General features: G+C 37.2%; 3 protein-coding genes across 7 annotated transcripts; 1 reads left to right on the forward strand and 2 right to left on the reverse strand.

Annotated features, from left to right (window-relative positions):
• The first annotated feature begins 268 nt into the window (after positions 1-268).
• LOC147863834 (E3 ubiquitin-protein ligase WAV3-like) lies at positions 269-3,949 on the forward strand. The gene is made up of 2 exons (XM_087319500.1): positions 269-543; positions 1,525-3,949. Exons 1-2 carry the CDS (start codon positions 301-303, stop codon positions 3,676-3,678), a joined length of 2,397 nt encoding a protein of 798 aa, XP_087175626.1. The 5' UTR covers positions 269-300; the 3' UTR covers positions 3,679-3,949.
• Positions 3,950-7,022: 3,073 nt separating this feature from the next.
• LOC147863835 (Pmr5/Cas1p GDSL/SGNH-like acyl-esterase family protein) lies at positions 7,023-10,261 on the reverse strand. Of its 2 annotated transcripts, XM_087320178.1 has the most exons (4): positions 10,084-10,261; positions 9,075-9,147; positions 8,866-8,959; positions 7,023-8,631 (listed from the first exon to the last, which is right to left on the reverse strand). In XM_087320178.1, the coding sequence occupies exon 4, from the start codon at positions 8,629-8,631 to the stop codon at positions 7,513-7,515; it is 1,119 nt and encodes a 372-aa protein (XP_087176304.1). In that variant the 5' UTR covers positions 8,866-8,959; positions 9,075-9,147; positions 10,084-10,261; the 3' UTR covers positions 7,023-7,512. The 2 variants fall into 2 exon arrangements, with proteins under 2 accessions (XP_087176304.1, XP_087176303.1); XM_087320177.1 differs by lacking the exon at positions 9,075-9,147.
• Positions 10,262-11,956: 1,695 nt separating this feature from the next.
• LOC147863836 (RING/FYVE/PHD zinc finger superfamily protein) lies at positions 11,957-17,774 on the reverse strand. 4 transcript variants are annotated; one of them, XM_087319505.1, is made up of 11 exons: positions 16,924-17,773; positions 16,276-16,830; positions 15,861-15,947; positions 15,577-15,708; positions 15,325-15,486; positions 14,348-14,413; positions 14,142-14,252; positions 13,778-13,873; positions 13,640-13,697; positions 13,256-13,371; positions 11,957-12,263 (listed from the first exon to the last, which is right to left on the reverse strand). In XM_087319505.1, exons 1-11 carry the CDS (start codon positions 17,386-17,388, stop codon positions 12,186-12,188), a joined length of 1,926 nt encoding a protein of 641 aa, XP_087175631.1. In that variant the 5' UTR covers positions 17,389-17,773; the 3' UTR covers positions 11,957-12,185. The 4 variants fall into 4 exon arrangements, with proteins under 4 accessions (XP_087175631.1, XP_087175629.1, XP_087175628.1 ...); XM_087319503.1 differs by having other exon boundaries at positions 16,276-16,836; XM_087319502.1 differs by having other exon boundaries at positions 13,256-13,368; positions 16,276-17,774.
• Positions 17,775-18,908: the final 1,134 nt, after the last annotated feature.

The raw sequence follows: 18,908 nt of genomic DNA on the forward strand, positions 1-18,908 counted from the left end.
GTCTGTTTCTTCTTCTTCTTCTTCTTTCTTTTCTTTTCTATTAACCCCCTCACTTCCACCTCATGGCCCTTCCTTTTTGACCTTTCTGGATATGGCGATATAATTTAAAAAGAAAGCTTCCTGCTCAAACTCAAATACCCACCACTTCTACGTCCCCTTTTTCCTCCTTCACCTTCTCTCTTGATTTCTCTAGAAACATGATATTAAAGAGAACAAAACACAGAGATCAAATCTAAACACCCAATTGAATCGAGACATTCTTCAAGAGCCTGAAAGAGATTGAATCACTCTGCAATAATCATGGGCAATAAATGGAAGAAATTGAAGCAGTTGTTTGGGATAAAAGTCCGTGCAAGTGCATCTCCATCAGGAAACGATAATTTAGAAAGCTTCACTTCAATGAGTGCTCCACAAGGTCGAGTCCTTTCTTCAGAGCCCATGACGCCATTTCACACTGGGCCTATACATCGTCCCTCGATTCCTTCATTTCACTCTGGGCCCATCCAATCCACTTCTCATACCACTAAACTACGAAGCTCGAAGGTATGTGTGTAATTCTGATCCTTGGGATTAGGATTGAATGTTCAGTATTGTTAAGGTATCTGTGTAATTCCGATTCTTGGGAATTAGGACCGAATGTTCAGTATTGTTATGCTTGACTTCAGTAACGAGGTTAGGGCCTAAAGTTATTCTCAGGTATGTGAATAGTAGTTCCTAATTTCATGTTCTGCTGGATGAAGGATTAGGACCTAAGTTTTTGGTGGACAAGGATTAAGACCTAAATTTGTTATGTTTTGCTAGAGGAGGATTTGGAAATATTGTTACACGTTGCCAGATGAGGATTAGGTTATAATGTTTTGGTAGATGAGGATTAGGTTATAATGTTTTGGTAGATGAGAATTAGGATTTAAACTCAAGGATTAGGACATATTGATATATTTTGACTGCAGACGAAGATTAGGACCTAATGTTTTGGTAGATGAGAATTAGGATTTAAACTCAAGGATTAGGACATATTGATATATTTTGACTGCAGACGAAGATTAGGACCTAATGTTTTGGTAGATGAGATTTAGGATTTCTACAGGCGAGGGTTAGGGCCTAAAGTTAGTTTTGGTAAACAAGCTTTGGTGGTAGACAAGTATTAGGGCGTAATATTTTAGGGTTTCAGAAGTGGAGGGATTGATCTGAAGCTTGGGCAAATGAGGATCAGGACCCTAACCTTCTGAGCTTCTGGAGAATCATGAGGATTAGAAACCTAAAGATTTAATAATAAGGTTCTATGGTATGTGTATAAATTTGTGACTAATGATTCAAACCTATTATTATGAGATTATGTATTGTGAGGATCAACCTTAACATTATGAATTTTAATTTGGTAAATATGTTTCCAACACATCAGATTTTGTATGTATGTGAATATGTATATAGATGCTTAAAATAACAAGTTTTCCCTTAATATAATTCTCAGTTGGGATTTTTATTTATTTATTTTTGTTTGTTTTTGAAATTTAACTATTGCAGAACATGTGCTCAATTTGTCTGGAATCCATGAAAGCAGGGAGTGGCCATGCACTCTTTACTGCTGAGTGTTCCCATACATTCCATTTCTCATGCATTGCATCCAGTGTAAGGTTTGGCAATTTGGTTTGTCCGGTATGCCGAGCGAAATGGAAAGAAGTGCCATGGCAGAAGGACCTGCCATCAGAATCATCCAAGACCGAGAGGTCGCGGAGCGGGAGGCGGGGGCTTTCAGCTATTGCCCGCTCGTTCACTCAAATCGGAAGAAGTGACATGAGAAGAAGCGATACATCTGTCCCGAGTCTCGAACTGGACCAAAGACTAAGCGGCCCTCAGATTCGTACGGGAGATCATCACCAACACCAACACCAACACCATCATCATGGTGGTGATTCATTGTCGGAACCAGACATCTATAATGATGATGAGCCTCTTCCTCAGCAGCTCATAAGCCCCGTTTCCGATCCATGCTCAGGTTCACCCCTCCAGACTCATAACTCTGAATCTCCTGAGGACTATCATAAAACCAAAACCCAGGCCCCCATTTTGGATTTGTCGGTGTCTCCGGAGGTTTCCGTGGTGCCAGCCCTCGAGGCTCAAGACAATTTCTTGCTATTAGTTCACTTGAAAGCACCCCCGCCTTTGCCTTTGCCTTTGCCTTCGGGGACATTGTCCTATGCCAGGGCCCGTGCACCCATTGACCTTGTCACGGTGCTCGATGTGAGCGGGAGCATGGCAGGGAAGAAGCTAGCCCTGCTCAAAAGAGCCATGGGTTTCGTGGTGTGTAACCTTAGTTCGGCCGATCGCCTCTCCATAGTGGCTTTCTCATCGTCGGCGAGGCGCGTGTTCCCGCTCAGAAGAATGGTTGAAGAGGGCCGGCAACAAGCACTCCGAGCCATAGATGGGCTCACCTCGAGCGGAGGCACCAACATTGCTGACGGGTTGAGGAAAGGGGCGAAAGTGCTTGAAGATCGGCGTGAGAAGAACCCTGTCGCCACCATTATGCTGCTCTCTGATGGACAAGACACTTACACCACCATGAACATTCACCGCCAGGTTCCGTTCTTCATTGTTCAAGGAGGAAATTCTTCCTACAATGGGCGAAGGTTGGTCCCCGGATCGATCCGGAACAGTTCGCGTCATGGACAGGTACAAATTCCAGTACACACGTTCGGGTTCGGCTCGGACCATGATGCTGCGACCATGCATACCATATCTGAGGTTTCGGGAGGTACTTTCTCATTTGTTCAGAGGGAAAGCGGGTTGCAAGATGCGTTCGCGCAATGTATCGGTGGCTTGCTCAGTGTAGTGGCACAGGATGTTCAGCTCACAGTCTCTTGCTCTTCCTCTGATGTGAGCATCAACAAAATCCATGCAGGGAGCTATAGTAGTAGCATTCTCGAGAATGGGAGGCATGGAATCATCAAGCTTGGCGACTTATATGCGGAGGAAGAGAGACATATATTGGTTGAAGTGAAGCTCCCAGTTTGCTTGCAACCCTGGAATGGCGAACCTATGCCGTTGATCCAAGCAGGTTGCATGTACAAAGACCCGATAACACAGGAAATAAACCAGAACATTGCCGAGGATTTGTCGATTCTTCGGCCTGAAGCATTATTGCGGGGCGAAGACCAAGTCCCGAGCCTTCAAGTGGACCGTCAACGGAATCGGTTTAATGTGGCCGATGCGATTTCTAAGGCGAAATCGATGGCCGATGAAGGCCGGATCGAGGCCGCGCAAGAGCATTTGCAACGAGCCCAAGAAGCTCTCAAAAGCTCTATGTCTGCCCGCTCGGGCGATCAACTATGCAATGCGTTGGAACTCGAGCTAAATGAGATACAAGGGAGAATGGCGAGCCGACAAGTGTACGAAACCTTGGGGAGAGCATATATTCTTTCAGCCCAGAGCTCACACATGAGGCAAAGGGCCACAACTAGGGGTGATGCCCAAGATGGCCAAAATCATGATTATCAAACATCGTCGATGGTCGGCCTAGTCCATCAATCGCAAACATTATCCTCTTCTTCAACGGCATTAGCTTTCACACCTGGGGCCTTCCCAAGAGGTGCTATAAGAGTTGGCCCTCAACATCAGTCTCCTAGAAACACCTCGACAGAATCTCAATCTCCCCAAGGGTCTAATGTAAAAAAACATTGAAAGTCCAAAGACCTTCGTTTTGTGCTCACTATATAATACTTTGTTTTCCTAAATTACACCACATACCCTTTGATGCCCGCCCGTTTAATCATCTACAAGCAACTATTATGTAATTGTACTATAAGTTATAACATTCTTTATTCAAGTTGTTGTCCTCGATGATTGGCAATCTATAGTTTTCCTTGTTTGAAAAATCTTAAAAACTAGGAAAATTTGAGGCTATTTTTTATTATGTAAGATTTTGTCTGGTCTAAGTAATCTTTGATCCTCCTATTCAAATAAATCGCCCTTTATTGATAAACGCCATTTTGATATTTATATTTGTTAATGTCTAAAGGTTTTGACTAGTGCTATTTCTTAAGGTTACACCGACTTTATCTTTTTGAGCATTGTTGGATTAGTCGTAAAGGCATTATCATCATACAATTACGAAATAGCGTGTCGCTATGTTTAAAGTGCATTGTCTTGTTTGCCATGTGAGTCGTGACTCACTCCGTTGCAAACCATTATTACGATGTCGACTTGTAGTGGTTGGGATGCATGATTTGCAAATTAAACATCCTAATTAGATTGCGTGTTTGCATCAAGAAAGCTTGGAAGATTCTATATCAATCACACAATTAATAAGAACATGAAACTTGTATCTAAGAAGAGAGAAGGATCTAAAACGAAATAGTGTCAAACACCCTTTGACACAATACATAAAAGTATATTTTGCAAATAGATGATAATTTGTATGTATAGAGGCAATATATTGCCAATTAAGTACAAAGGCAATATATTTGGCAAGATATATTTTTATGTATAGAGGTGATATATTGCCTCTATAAGGTTAGATTATTAATTTTACAGACCTATTATATTAAAATTCAAAGATTTAGATGTAAGGGCAACACTTTTGCTTTGTGCCCTTGTGTGCAAGATCAAAGAGAAGGGCTATGTGGAATGAACCTAGGTATATGGAAATTGTCCCCAACTAGCAACCCTCCCTATGATAGCATGAAGTACTATATTTTCATCAATCAAGAAGTTATATTTAATTCTTCCCTTCTTCTTTTTTATTCCCAACTCCTATTACGAGGGGAGGGATCTTAATGGCTCCACAAAGACAAAGAGAAAGAGGGATGGCGTAAAGTACGAAGCAAAAGATAATAACCCATTCCTAAGGAGACGTTAGGTCGATACAAAGATGCCATCTTTCTTTCTATTAAAGATGTTAAATAATACAGAGACATCATGGGAGACCTTACAAAATAAACTATTCTTGGGCAAATGTAATACATGCATAGTATGAACCATACGCGCATTCGAATTCGAGAATGATTCAATCATTCGAGTATGGTAAACACCCTCGAAGAATGGTAAATACCATACTTTTGGATTAATTATTTATTATGAGGTAAATAAACCTAAAAAATGGAAAAAAACAAAAAAAGGGGGAAAAAGGGGGGAAAAACAAAAAAAACAAGAATGTTTGAATAACATTCATATTCGTTTTCCAACGTAGGAAAACGAATGTTATGCTAGACGAACACGAATTTTACGTACTATGACATGCACTGAGAATGCCCTCCCTCCCGATGGTAATCACTTCTTTTGCATTGAAGATGTGACATGCGCAAAGTTGTTTGTAAATAAAGAGTCGCTATATATTCTATCACAAGCTATGCCAAACCATACAAGGAGAGTTTTTCAAAATTGGGATAGTTGTTCTATTGTCAATGTAGAACACAAACTTCACGGCCACAAGATTATATGTGCTTTTTTACAACATGAATCAAGGTCATACTACTCATCTACTTTGTAGGTCCTCAAAGATCATTGATGCAAGTTTGTAACAAGTCTTACAATTTCTCCCCAGACATTGTACACACATATTCAAGAAGTAAATGGGAAATCCCATGACATTATTTGATGTAAATATGCACCCATTTTATTTTTGAATGTGGTCTTGTCTTGATATTGTGGAACTACAAATAGGTAATTATATCATAAAATTATTCTAGAAATGGATTGAAACTGTTTCTCATTCACAATAAATCATGGAGAAAGTAGTGCAACATTGACTTGTATAACGTTGACATAGGACTATGTTTATAATTCTTTTAGTGCACTGCCGTTACAAGAGTTACATATTCGATGCCTTGAATTAATACTTCTTAATAGAGGCAATGCTTTGATTTTATATTTTGACTTTCTATAATGCGATTAATGTATCTGAATCTAAAATGCTAAACAGGTTTTATGAGGAACACAATGTCAAACCCATCACAATGTTAGTGTTACAAAGAACAAGCTTATTAGGACACCATCATGTCTGTATATCCAAGTTGCTATTGCTGCAAATTGAACCTGAATGTAATCCATAAATCATAATATTAACTTGAGTGAATATGCTCATTGAACTTGAGCTCAAGAAATTTCTCAACCTTTCAATCAACATTCTACAAAGGTTCTATGATCTATCCATAATAAAAGGCTCTCCATAATTATTCTTTCTATTATTGTCTTTCTCAAATTCTACCATACAAAATGGTATTTCTCAAAGGCTTCATAGCTTTATTAACACTTCAAGAGTCTTGACATCACACTTGCCGGAAATGGGAGACTAAAAGGAGATTCATGTGAACCTAATGTTAAAATCCATAGTTTTAAGGTAGAAATGTCAATGTTTCTCAATTTCCAAAACACAAAACGAAATCTTCTCTAGGGTTTCATAGCTTTACCAGCACTTTAGGAGTCAACATCATTTTGGAGTTACATGGAGATGAAAGATGATTTGTTCCCACCTAAATGTTCAAACCTTTTATAGCTTTAGGGTATAAAAACAAAAGATGATTTGGCCCAACCTAAATGTGAAAGTCTTTTATATCTTGCATTTTAACATTGCATTATGCCAAATATACAACTACTATGAGATCATATCTTTGAAAATGTACTGTAATGAAATACAAAGGATCAAATCCTGTTTGAAACTCTTTGTTTGATCAAATTAGAATAACGAATGATGACATAGATATGCTCAAAATGATAAAAGGAAAACCTCTGAATGATGACATGTTTATTCTATGAATGATAAAACAGAACAAAAACCACTGACCGATGACATGTTTATGCTATGAATTATAAAACAAAACGAAAACCTCTGAATGATCACCATGGATATGCTCAATCAAAGTGATAAAAGGAGAACCTCTGGTTTTGATTCAAAGATAAGAAAATGAATTTTAAGAACATAAAAGAATTCATTTTCTTAAGCCAATCAGACATTCCAAATAAGGCTCTGTTTAAAAATAACAATCTTGGTCACCAAGTCTGTACAGCATAAAAATTCCTGGCTCATAGACCGAAATGTGCTTATCTTAAGAGAATCTCAAATTACATGACATGAAAGAAGTGCTTCAGGTTACACCTCTATATGCCTTTTATTGTCAGCATTTACCAACAAATTACAGGGAAAGCCCCAATAAATGTGTGAGTGCAGTATAAGAAATTTTCATACATATTGATTGATTTTAATGGAGAGATTATAACTCTTTTTGCTCGGACTAGGTTTAGAGTTTAAGATTTAGTGTTTCATTACTTCACAGCCACTCGAAATGGTCTTCAGCATATTCATTGCTATGCTGAACATGGATGGATCACCCTGCTGAGAAGCATAAAAACCATTCATATTCTTCTTGTAGATTTGGCAGATTTTACAGAAATAAAGCATATTTATAGGTCATCATGGTACACATTATGCAACAGAGCTTTTGTTTGATTTCATTAGTCTGCTTTCTTGCACAATGGGCAGCCATATTTTCGGCTCAATAACTTTGTTCATTGAGAAATTCACTTTGAAGGCGCTTGTTGTGTAGCAATTAATAATTCATTGAGCATGACCTGAACAAGAGCTTCATAAACCATATCACAATAGTGCATACCATCCATTGTACATCTGTTACCACATCCTTTGCTCAAATGATATAGATCTAGCAATCCTAATGGACCTTCAGGTTTTAAGATCTTGCTTGAAATCAATTCGCTATCATATTCTGTACAAAGTTGGTTTGTAAGCTTCAGCCTTTTTTCTTCTGTATTCAATTTGGAGTTAAGAAGATCAGGCACATTGATCCAAAACATCTGAGGAACCCTACTAATACTTGCACCCCTTCGGCTTCCTGGTGGAAGAAAGTTAAAATATGACAATGTAGGAAAAAGAGAATCCACGGCCTTATGCAAGTCTACCAAAGAAAGGAAATAATCTGAGGCATTTGTTACATGAAGCATATGCCATAGACCATCTGCCATGATGAGTACATCAGGATAATCTTGAGAATGTTGAAGATTGACAATCATGTTTGTTAGATCACTGACATAAGGAGCCCAAACAAAATCTAGTTTGATCTGATGCATTTGGAAAGAATAATTGCTATGGCGTTTGAAGAGCTCCTCACGGACAAATTCTGATGATAAAAAAAGGCGATCCATGAGAGAAAGAATGAAAAGACGCGCTTGAGAGTCTCCGGCAACCATGATCCATGAGCCTTTGAGAAATTGCAATGCATCAGTTTGGTTGAGGCTCTGGAAGCCACAAATTGCCAATGCATTCTCATTCCAAGACCAAACACGTCTTCCAATGCAAGACTTTGTGGAGTTCCGATTCAGCCCAATGTACTCTTCATAATCATTGATGGCCAATTTTTCGTCTTCCCAAGTAATCTCATGAAGATGTGAAATACATGTAGATTGGCCAACTTTAATAGTGTCATGATTACTCATCAATGGTGAGAATAGTATGTATGCAGAAGGGAAATATGGAGCTATGTGCACTGAGACTGCCAATGTAATGAACAACCCCACGCTAAAAAAGAGTAATCGGTTGCGTGTGAGGTGCAATCCCGCCATGCCCAGGGGTAAAAATACTACCACAAATGCTGCAACCAACCCAACTTGAATCGCAAACCCCATCTGTATTTTATATATACACATTTGAAATTACTAAACTTCAACTCATGGGCAAAAGAAAAACAAGACCCTGTTGAAAAAGAAATCCTAATTAACTAAAACATACAGTCTTGCAAGCAAACCCATCAGTCTTTGTATATTTACACCTTTGATATTACTATACTTCAAGTATGTTCAATCTCGTGGAATAAAATGAACAAAACAAGCTGCTGAAAAACAAACACTGATTATTCTTACAGAATAAATGCATGTAGGTTATGATGACTCCAAAAAATCTTTTCTGTCGTGAATCCTCAGGAAATGTTTCTTTCCTGTTCAGCCATGTATAATCCTATTCATTCAAGAAATAATGGGAAATTATGAGAAAATAACACATGTTGATAGGAATTTAGTGAAATTTCTATATATTTACATCAAATTTGTTATCATTGGTACATATATCAAACCTACAACATCAAGTATTTGAATTGCATTTTAGAGAATGAGGGTTCCGTTTCCCCCAAATAAGAAACCCTAAACCTGATAAGAACACTGTAAATATTGTAGCAGATAAGTCTACACATAGGCATTATCCTTACACAACTATATAAAGTTTCTTCACATGAAATAAAGAGATTTATGGCAAAATACTTCAAATTTATTAGAATCAGATTTCAAACCACATTACATGTATTCTGGCTGAAATAAAAAGCAATATGTGTGTGTGTGTGTGTGGTTTTTATCAATTGGCTGAGTTTCTATTTTGTATACAACGTTAATAGAAAATCCAGAACAGCACAAATTTGTAGAGATTTCATAGAACTATGTCAGAGTTAACCAGCATTGGAATTATTGTAGATTAAAGTAATAATGAAGCATAAATTTTTTTCTTTACTAATCAGCCATGTTTCTGTTTCATTTCATGCATGCCATTCAAAGAAAAATATGATAGGAGATTATGAAAAATTACCGCAACTTTACAAAAATCAATCGATGTTTCTGATATGACATTATGATAAAATACCCCAAATTTATAGGAAATTCATATATTTATGTCACAGTTGAACCATATCATAGTCTAGCTAAAGTAACCAGAAAACGTTATTTTCTTTATTATTTGGCAGAGTTTCCATTTCACGCATGAGATTAATAGATTTCGTTGAAAATGACCCAAAAATTGTAGAAAAACTAGCATAAAAATTTACATATTTTTGTAGGATTTCAAATCTACATTAACCATATCCGTCCCGAAGAAAAAAAAATCTATACCCTACAATACATCTCAAAGAAATAATTTATAGGAGAATCCAACCATTTCTTTTAAGATTCCTTCCTCAAAGGGATGAAAATATGATCCTCTATAGTAGTTACAAAGAAAAGTTGTTTCTGGATCGACCAGAAACATTCTTTCTTTCCTTTACGTTCATGTAAAAGAGACATAGAAGCAGAGGTTAAGGAAAGCATGCTTCTTCTAACCTGGACAGAGGAACATCTCTTCTGATTCAGGAAGATCTGGCAATGGACATGGAAGCTCGTAATGTTCACGGTTTCATCCTTCCTCCAGAGTTCATTTTCTTTTTTACTCTTCTCCGTGTGTGAGACTTGTGAACTACCAGCAGTAGAAGAAGAGAAAGAGAAAGAGAAGAAGAAGAAGAAGAAGATGATGATGATGATGGAGCAGCCTCTTTTAAGCTCCAAGTGGCCATTGGACTTTCATTTCCGGGCAAAACCCGAGTTCGGATTGCGGACAAACACACACAATACCCATGTAATATTCGCTCTCGCCATTCTCTCTATTTTCAATATATCCACACACTCGCTCGTTCGCACGCACGTGCAAGCGCACACACAATCTCTCTCTCTTTTATCATAATTAGCTTACCCTAGTGGTAAGTCATTTACACTACTAGCAATACATCTTGAGTTCGAAACCTTATCTTCTCAACTCTCTATTATATACTTCATACATATGAGTTAATTCACTAAATGCCATTGTGGAATGTAGGGGTTGAACCCATGACCACTTGGTCTCCATGGAGCAAGCTTACCAACTGAGCTACATCTCTCCCTCTCTCTCTGTTTCTTTCTCTCAAAATATCTGTCTCCGGCCATCTCCCTTTTATCCACACATCAAGTCATTCACAAGTAGATGTATCTACTTTATTGAGGGATGGACGGTTCATCGAAGCTAAGAATTAGGTCAACACCAGGATGCCACTTTTCCATTCGCAGGGAAAGAAGGCTAATAAACGATGTGACTCATCAATCAGATGAGAGCAAGTATTAGTTACCCTCCTATACAACGAAAGAAATATCTTGGCATTCTTTTAAATTGTTTTATTGTTGATTTTGTGAAAGGTGCTCGACTTGGAACCATATGCGTTGGCGAGACCTTTGCCTCATGGCATGCAACAAAACTCCATATATCATTGTACAAATGCACATACATTGAGCACAATATACTTCAATGGCTTCTCCTTGAGTTTTCCTCGTGCAATACTCTCGTCTTTTGAGCCGATAGCCACATCGCTTGGCTTATATTCATATATTGTAAGACATCATATGAAACGAGGAGATAATTGTGGCATATCTTAAGAATAGGATTATTTCCTAAAGTTTGGGATGAACAAGCAATTATCACTCAAGGTTAAAAACATTAAGCATGTCGTAGATACCTACTACAAGGAGGCAACTTAGCATATTAGATGGAGAAGGTTGGGATCCAAGTTACTATAGCATGCTAAAAATTGGACAAATTGATAAATTCACCATCTACAATGTCAAAACAAAAATCATTAATGTTTGTGTAGATCGTTGAGATGAAAAATGGGTTGTCTACCATCTGTAAACCTAGGTATCTTGTATTTCTTAAACATCAAATAAATTCTCATTCTCAATACGTTGTGAGAGACACATACACAACAATGTTAAATCAATCATAAAGACAATGATCTTACTTTCCAAAATTTAACATGCACACTACTAAACATTGTCTACCATTTGTAAACCTAGGTATCTTGTATTTCTTAAACATCAAATAAATTCTCATTCTCAATACGTTGCGAGAGACACATACACAACAATGTTAAATCAATCATAAAGACAATGATCTTACTTTCCAAAATTTAACATGCACACTACTAAAGAAGGTATGAACCTCATCGCAATTTTCAACACCAAATAAACTCAAAATCCACAATAATAAACTGAATGTTGATTGAAATGTACACATTTTAAGTTCTCTTAAATGTGTTTAGAAAATAATTATACAATACATTGGCTTTGCTTTTTTAAGAGGACCCAATAACAAACACTCTAGCATTCAAAATGGAGGTAAAAATTGAAGTACATTGAAAATATTAGTCTTTTCATTATATAAAAAAACACAGCAATATCATGTCTAGACATTCCAGTCTTTATTTTTCATGTAGTCTTGAGAATCCCTTCAGGTCCCAAACTGAGAATTTTTTGATGTGTCTCCTGCGCTTCATGTCGATGATATTTTTGTATTGACACCCATCTTTTCTTTGAATTTCTGTTTGATTCACATTCTCAATGTGCACGTATATATACACCATTCAATGGGCACTCACTAGAAATGGATGCTGGCACACTCCACACTCGACAGTTATTGTGCCAGAGCTTGGAACTTGCACCTATTCATATTTACACAAAAAATATTAAAAGTTATGTAAAGTAAAAATAATATCACAAGAAGGCCATAAAGAAATAATGTTTCATTATTCAGGAATTTTTTTAAGGAAACACAATCAATATATGGAAGATACATGACCGGATGTAAACTTCTCAATTGTTATGTTGCTGAATTTGGTCGATATTAGGATTTTGTTATTAGCTATAATATTTTTTGCAACTCATTCTATTTGCTTGCTCCTTTGGGTGAATAGTAAAAAATCGAGCTACAAGCCACAACTTTGGATACTGATTTAGGTGCATGAATATCAATTTATTAGAGCCATATGAAAAAATTTCATGAATGTTTTTGGTTCTATCAGTGCACTAACCAACCTTCTGGAAGTTCCTATTCCACATGCTGGTTTCAAGGAGGTCTCTTAATAACGAGCATGAGAGAGGGAAGATATAACCTAATAAAGTTCATGCTTTGGAAATACCCCCCCTCTTTTTGCTTATTATGTCGTTATTCAATGGGTTACCTCCATCACATCTTTCTCTCCCTTTATGAGCGTACATTGATAAATATTAGCCTCTACATTTAAGTCAGGGTCACACTAATGCTAATATCCTTATTGAAATGAATAAAAAGACCTAACAAGAGATTCCAACTAAAATTTTCTTGTCTATGAGAAAGAATCAGTGAGATAAATTTGATAAAACCCCATGAAGTGTCTATCTACAAATGTACTTGGAGTGTGCATTACAAAGAAAAACAAAACTCATATAAGTGAAAAATAAGTCGTTTTAAAGAGTCCAAGTCTGTCCATTTAAATGAGTAGAGTTTTGTCAAATACCAATTCATGCATAGCTAATTGAAATAATATAAGTGTGCATCTAATAGACTTTACAAGATTAAGTTCATCCATCTCAATGCGTAAAGAGTTATGTCAACAACCAGTTCATGCAATGCATAGTATGTCATTCCTACTTTAGATATTCATCAGTATAATACCTGAAGATGAACTGTACAGGTAGGGCATGCAACTTCTCGCATGCGCTTTCCAGGTCCATCTGAGCTCGACCATGATTGAGAGGATCCTCTGAAGCTTCCCGAACGGCTCGAATCTACTCCACAGGCATGTCAACAAACAAGAATGTTACCACCGTTAATTAACAGCGGAAATCGAGTCATGTGATTTACCATTGAAGATGATGATTCTTTGTCCGGGTCTTTTCATTTTCATTATTAAAATGCTATCATAATTGCCAAAATGTCACTCAATTCCCAAAAAACTTTACCAAAGCTACAAAATGTGCAGCATTTTGGGAATTTTTTAAGTTGAGAGGCATTTTGGAAATCATGATATAGTTAAGTGGCATGATCATTTTTCCTTACTGCTATTATTGTTACTGCTGAAAACTCCTGATCTCCTCGAGTTTTTTTCTAGCTCCTCCTATTAAGATTCAGCAGAATATTCAATATATGGTTCAATAAGTAACCTTAATAGAAATGTTTGTACAAAATCCTTCAAACCTGGAGTTTCCTGGCAAGATCCTCATGAGTTCGTGTTGCAGGGGGCGGACGGCTGCTCAAATCCTTGGCATTGCTCAACCTTTGTGTAACTTCAGCCTATTAATAGAAAGATAGTTTTATAAAATCAGATTTAATCACCTTCTTATTCATTGGTAGACAGAAACACATATCAAAGTCATCTAGATCCTGAATAAGGCCTAGATTGATACAATAAAGTATCCAATATTAAACTTCAGGGTTGCCTAAATAGCCCAAAAAGAAACTAAAAAAGTACAGGTCTTAATCAAATCGTAGTTCCTAAACTATGAATACGGAATTTTATTGCATTAAATTCATAATAGTATTTGTAATCATAATTGCCTACCAAGCAGCGATCACAAACTCGTACAACTGGAGCATCCTCATCAGCTGTAAGTGGAGTCCTTCCATTTGTACATTTATCACAAAAAATATCTCCACAATTCCTGCAATGGTGCTGGTAACATGTAGAAACAACTGTTATTTCAAAAAATATCTAAATCACATTTATAGGATCATAATGAGGAAAAAGTGCTCCCGAGTATTGTTTACCCGTCTCAAAAATGCTCCAAATTCACTTGCACATGCAGAGCATTTTGTTGTAGCTTCATCGGGTACCTGCCATGCAGAAATAACAGCCTGTTATTAGCAAAGCATAGACAAAGACACCAGATAGAAATGGAAATGATGAAAAGTTCTAACACTCATCTTCTACACATAAACATACAGACTCAGCCATGAGTTAGCAAGATGTGTATAAACCACACAAACAGCTCAAATGTGGTATGTAATATACTGCGTACATGTCTGCAATGTGTCATATCCTCCACACTAGGTGGAAATATATATCACATAATAAGAAATTTTGGATACATCATGAAAAGAACAAAGTTTCTTTGTGTGTATATATATTCCACACACATATTTTCTGTGGTGTGTCATATCCTCCACAATAGGTTAAAATATATATGACGTAATAAGAAAAATTGGAAACAACATTAAAAGAACAAAATTTCTAGCATCTGTATTCATAGCCTCTTTGTATTCTAGAATGCCCATTGTTTGTATTTCACAAATTGACATATCCATCGTTCAGAACAGGTCTTGAACATTCTTTTTATTTTGTTATAATGTAATCAAATGCTCGGAAGTATTTGTCAATTGATCTCATTCCCATCAGTCCCACCCCACTTTCGCAATCATTCACTTTTATCCCCATCTGTCATTACATTCTGTAAACCTTAAATACACTTTTGATGTTCTATGATGAACTGCTTTTAGAATCACCATTCCTATTTACCTTGATTGTTTCTCTGGAATATAAATTTGAAACATGTTAAAAATAAATCGTGTATTGTCTCTTTTACTGTACACACATATGGCTTTTATATGTTTCAAAGGCCATAAGAACAAAAGAGCAATGTGTCACTTCATGTTTGCACATAATGCATTGAGTCTATTTATATTCAGCTGTTCTCTACTTATCTTTTATGCAATCTGTTCTAGAAAAACACCTAATACTCACTCACCCAGTGGTCTTTCTCTTCGGGTGCAGTTTGTTTATTCTTCAATGTCAACCAACTCACGAAAGCGGGCCTTTTCTTTTCTGAACCTTGGTCCGAGATGCTATCTGTATCATTTGATGTTTTACTAGAGGCAGACGTCCCATCTTTGTCCACCATTTCCGAGAACTACAAGTATCAAATTAAAAGAGCATTAATCCTAAGTTCAGATTGAGAAATTAAAGAGTCTAGATAGATATCCAGATGATCTAAACAAACCTGCACGCAAGCTGCAGTTAAGGTGTCTAAAATGGCATTGGTAGTATAACTTCCAGACTTTAGTCTTATTCTTCTTGGCTCGATATCAACAGCACTCTTTGCCCAGAAAGTGAAGATCGATGGTTCATTTATCTGGGCCAAAATTTCTCAAAATGAATGACGTAATCATGAAACGCTTATTTTATCTTCTGAATAAAACTATGGTAGTGTTTATACTTGAAAACTTCGTAGTATATCAACAAAAAAATAAAACTCAACAGGTCAAATTTGAAAACCGGCCTTACCTCCCATCTTGTAATATTCTCCAATGGATAGATACGGACAGTTTTGTTTGTACTTGGGGAAATCATTCGTACCCCATCCAAACCAATCTACGAGATTACATTACCATGAAATGCATTACACATTTTTCAAAGTTTAAGTACATATAATAAAAGTTCAGGATTCATCCTTGCAGTGACATCATTTGTACCCCATCCAAATCAATCTACAAGTTTATATTACCATGACATACATTATACATTTTGCAAAGTTTAAGTACATAATAAAAGATCAGGTTCATCCTTGGACATCATAATATATATATATATATATATATATATATATATGATTAAATCCTTATACATCATAATTATTGGATTATATGATTAATTTTAAACAAATCAAAACACATTAAATGATATGATTTATAATACTTACTTGACATAGGACATCTTGAGAGATATTCCCTGATCCATAATCTGAAAGAAGAGTCACGCGATACTTCTGCACCCCGCCATTTCTGTCTTCATCATCAACCTTTGGAACTGCCCTTGGGAGCTTTGGTTCTCCATAAGAAGAACTATAACTGCCACTCAAAGAAGACTTAAAACTATCCCTGTTTCCCCACTGATTGCTCCCAGTACCTCTCGCACCATAAGGCTCCGAATTCCCACCACTATATGCATAGATGTCACCTAGACCAAGATCATCATCATCAACATAACCACTCTTGTAATGCCTATCGGGTAAGGTGGGCTTCTCTTGATAACTTGATTCATATCTCAGAGGCTGAGTATATGAAGGTCTTTCAAAATCTCTACCCGGTGGAGGACCAGAGTATACCCGGCCTTGGTCATAAACACTCATTTGCCCTTGTGGAACTCCATAGTTATTGAAATCGTAACCTTGCAAACTTGCTCCATAAGATTGGGAAGAATCATACGATTGCTGCTTCTCGCCATATCTAGCAATCGATTGATCAAAAGCCACCGGCTGTTGCTTCTCTCCATATTGAGATTTAGAAGGATCGAACCCCATTTGTTGATTATTATTATTATCAAAAACATGTGGGTTATGATCAAATACCTGTTGATTTGTTGCATAAGATGGCATCAACGATGATGACAGTTGATCATAAGACGGTTGAGGAGCAACAGGGTATGCTGATCCCGAACTTGATGGACCATAATTCAGTAGTTGTGATGATGTGGGAGCAGAATGATGATGTGGAGGATTCTGATAGGTTTGTTCATAAGGAGAGGAACTTACTGGCGGTACATATGACCCTTGAGGTGGAGGAGTCGAATATGGAATTTGTGATGAAATGTTTAATGAAGCCATTGATTCGCTCAATGATGATGATTGAGGCACTGGTGGCATGCCGTAGGCAGGCACAGAGTAAGAAGGGAGTAGTGTTTGATTAGATGAGCCACTCTCTGCATAATAGGGGGGCACAGAGACATATGATGAAGTAGCATAAGGCGGCATCACATCGGGTGATGGCGCTGTTGCATATAGACTTGTTTGCTGTTGTGGCGATTGTTGATACATCTTCTTATTTCTTATCTCTTCCTTTTGATCTGGGGCAGGGGAATAAAAAAAAACTGTTCAGAGGCAGTGCTGAACGACTAATTCAATTGTTCGATCTTCTTCTCTCCTTGAAAACCTAAAAAGCCCTGTTTGAAAACTGCTTGTGCTTCTTGTCTAAGTATGAGCAAAAAAAATTACCCTTCCCTGTGTCAACCCTAATCCTTTATGCAGAGAGAAAGAGAGATAGATAGATAGATCTTTTCTTCTGCAAATCCTGATCTTGCAGGGAGAGAGACTTCTCTGTGCAAACCCTAATCCTAGAGAGAGATTAAAGGTCTTCCTAGTCACGGCAAACACTCCGAAGGGATTCTTTGTCTTTGATAAATTGATAAATAGAAGAAGAAACGCAAACAGAAAGAGACCCCCATCTAATGACATGTATGTGTGTATGCATGCCATGTGTGTATGTATGTTACATGTATGTATGTATGTATATGTACATGTATGTGTGTATGTATGTTACATGTATGTATGTATGTATATGTACATGTATGTGTGTATGTATGTTACATGTATGTATGTATGTATATGTACATGTATGTATGTATGTATGTATGTATGTATGTGTGTGTGTGTCTGTGTGTATGTACGTATGTACATACATACGTACGTATGTATGTATATGTGTGTGTGTGTGTGTGTGTGTGTGTGTGTGTTTGCATGTGCTTGTGCATGCACTATAGAAGTCTCTCCTTTTCATCACCTCCCATTGTCCCAAATGCATTGATGTCAACCTTTCTTGGGCACAATTTCTAACATCTTCTCTTGTTTTTTTTTCCTAGAAAATATCCTTTCATTAGTTATAAACATCTATTAGCACCATTTGGGTCTTGCATTTTGGGCATTCTTCCAATACACAATAAATTCAAGGTGGTGCAACATTGCAACATCTGTCTCACATTTAATTTCCTCATACCACCTTTTCAAGGTATGCACCATCTGCATCCAGACATTTTGTACACTTTCCACTGGATGAACAGTAGTATTACCAAACACCTTAGAACACCTAGCAGTCCAAATAAACCACATTGTGGCGGTGCATAGCAGCTCCCATACTTCTTGCATTGCCTTTAACATATAAGGAGGTTCCATATGACTTCGTTGCACCACCGTTATCCTTCCTCTTTGAATTCTAATAATCATGTCATTTGGACATGCTGCATATGGCCACATCATTTGTGCCACTATAGCCCATACTACCATACCCCACGAAAAATTGTCATCCCTAAACATAAAGACTAGAATTTGAAGCACTCGTCTCCAAACTTGTTGTGCAACATGACATTCCCGCAATCAATGTTTCAATGTCTCCATCTGGCAACTACAATAGATGCATGCGGTCGGTCCAACTGATTGTTGCAACCATTGGCCAACTAGTAATGCTCTATGTATTACTAGCCATTGGTAGATATTTATGTTCATATCTTGCTTCCTTTTCCATAATGTCCTCCAAAACTTTGCTAGGAATTCGGATGTGACCC

The sequence above is a fragment of the Azolla caroliniana genome, unplaced genomic scaffold (assembly GCF_043228905.1).
Source record: "Azolla caroliniana isolate FFs.n. ecotype wild unplaced genomic scaffold, voAzoCaro1.0.p SCAF_5, whole genome shotgun sequence".
In the NCBI taxonomy this organism is placed as follows: domain Eukaryota; kingdom Viridiplantae; phylum Streptophyta; class Polypodiopsida; order Salviniales; family Salviniaceae; genus Azolla; species Azolla caroliniana.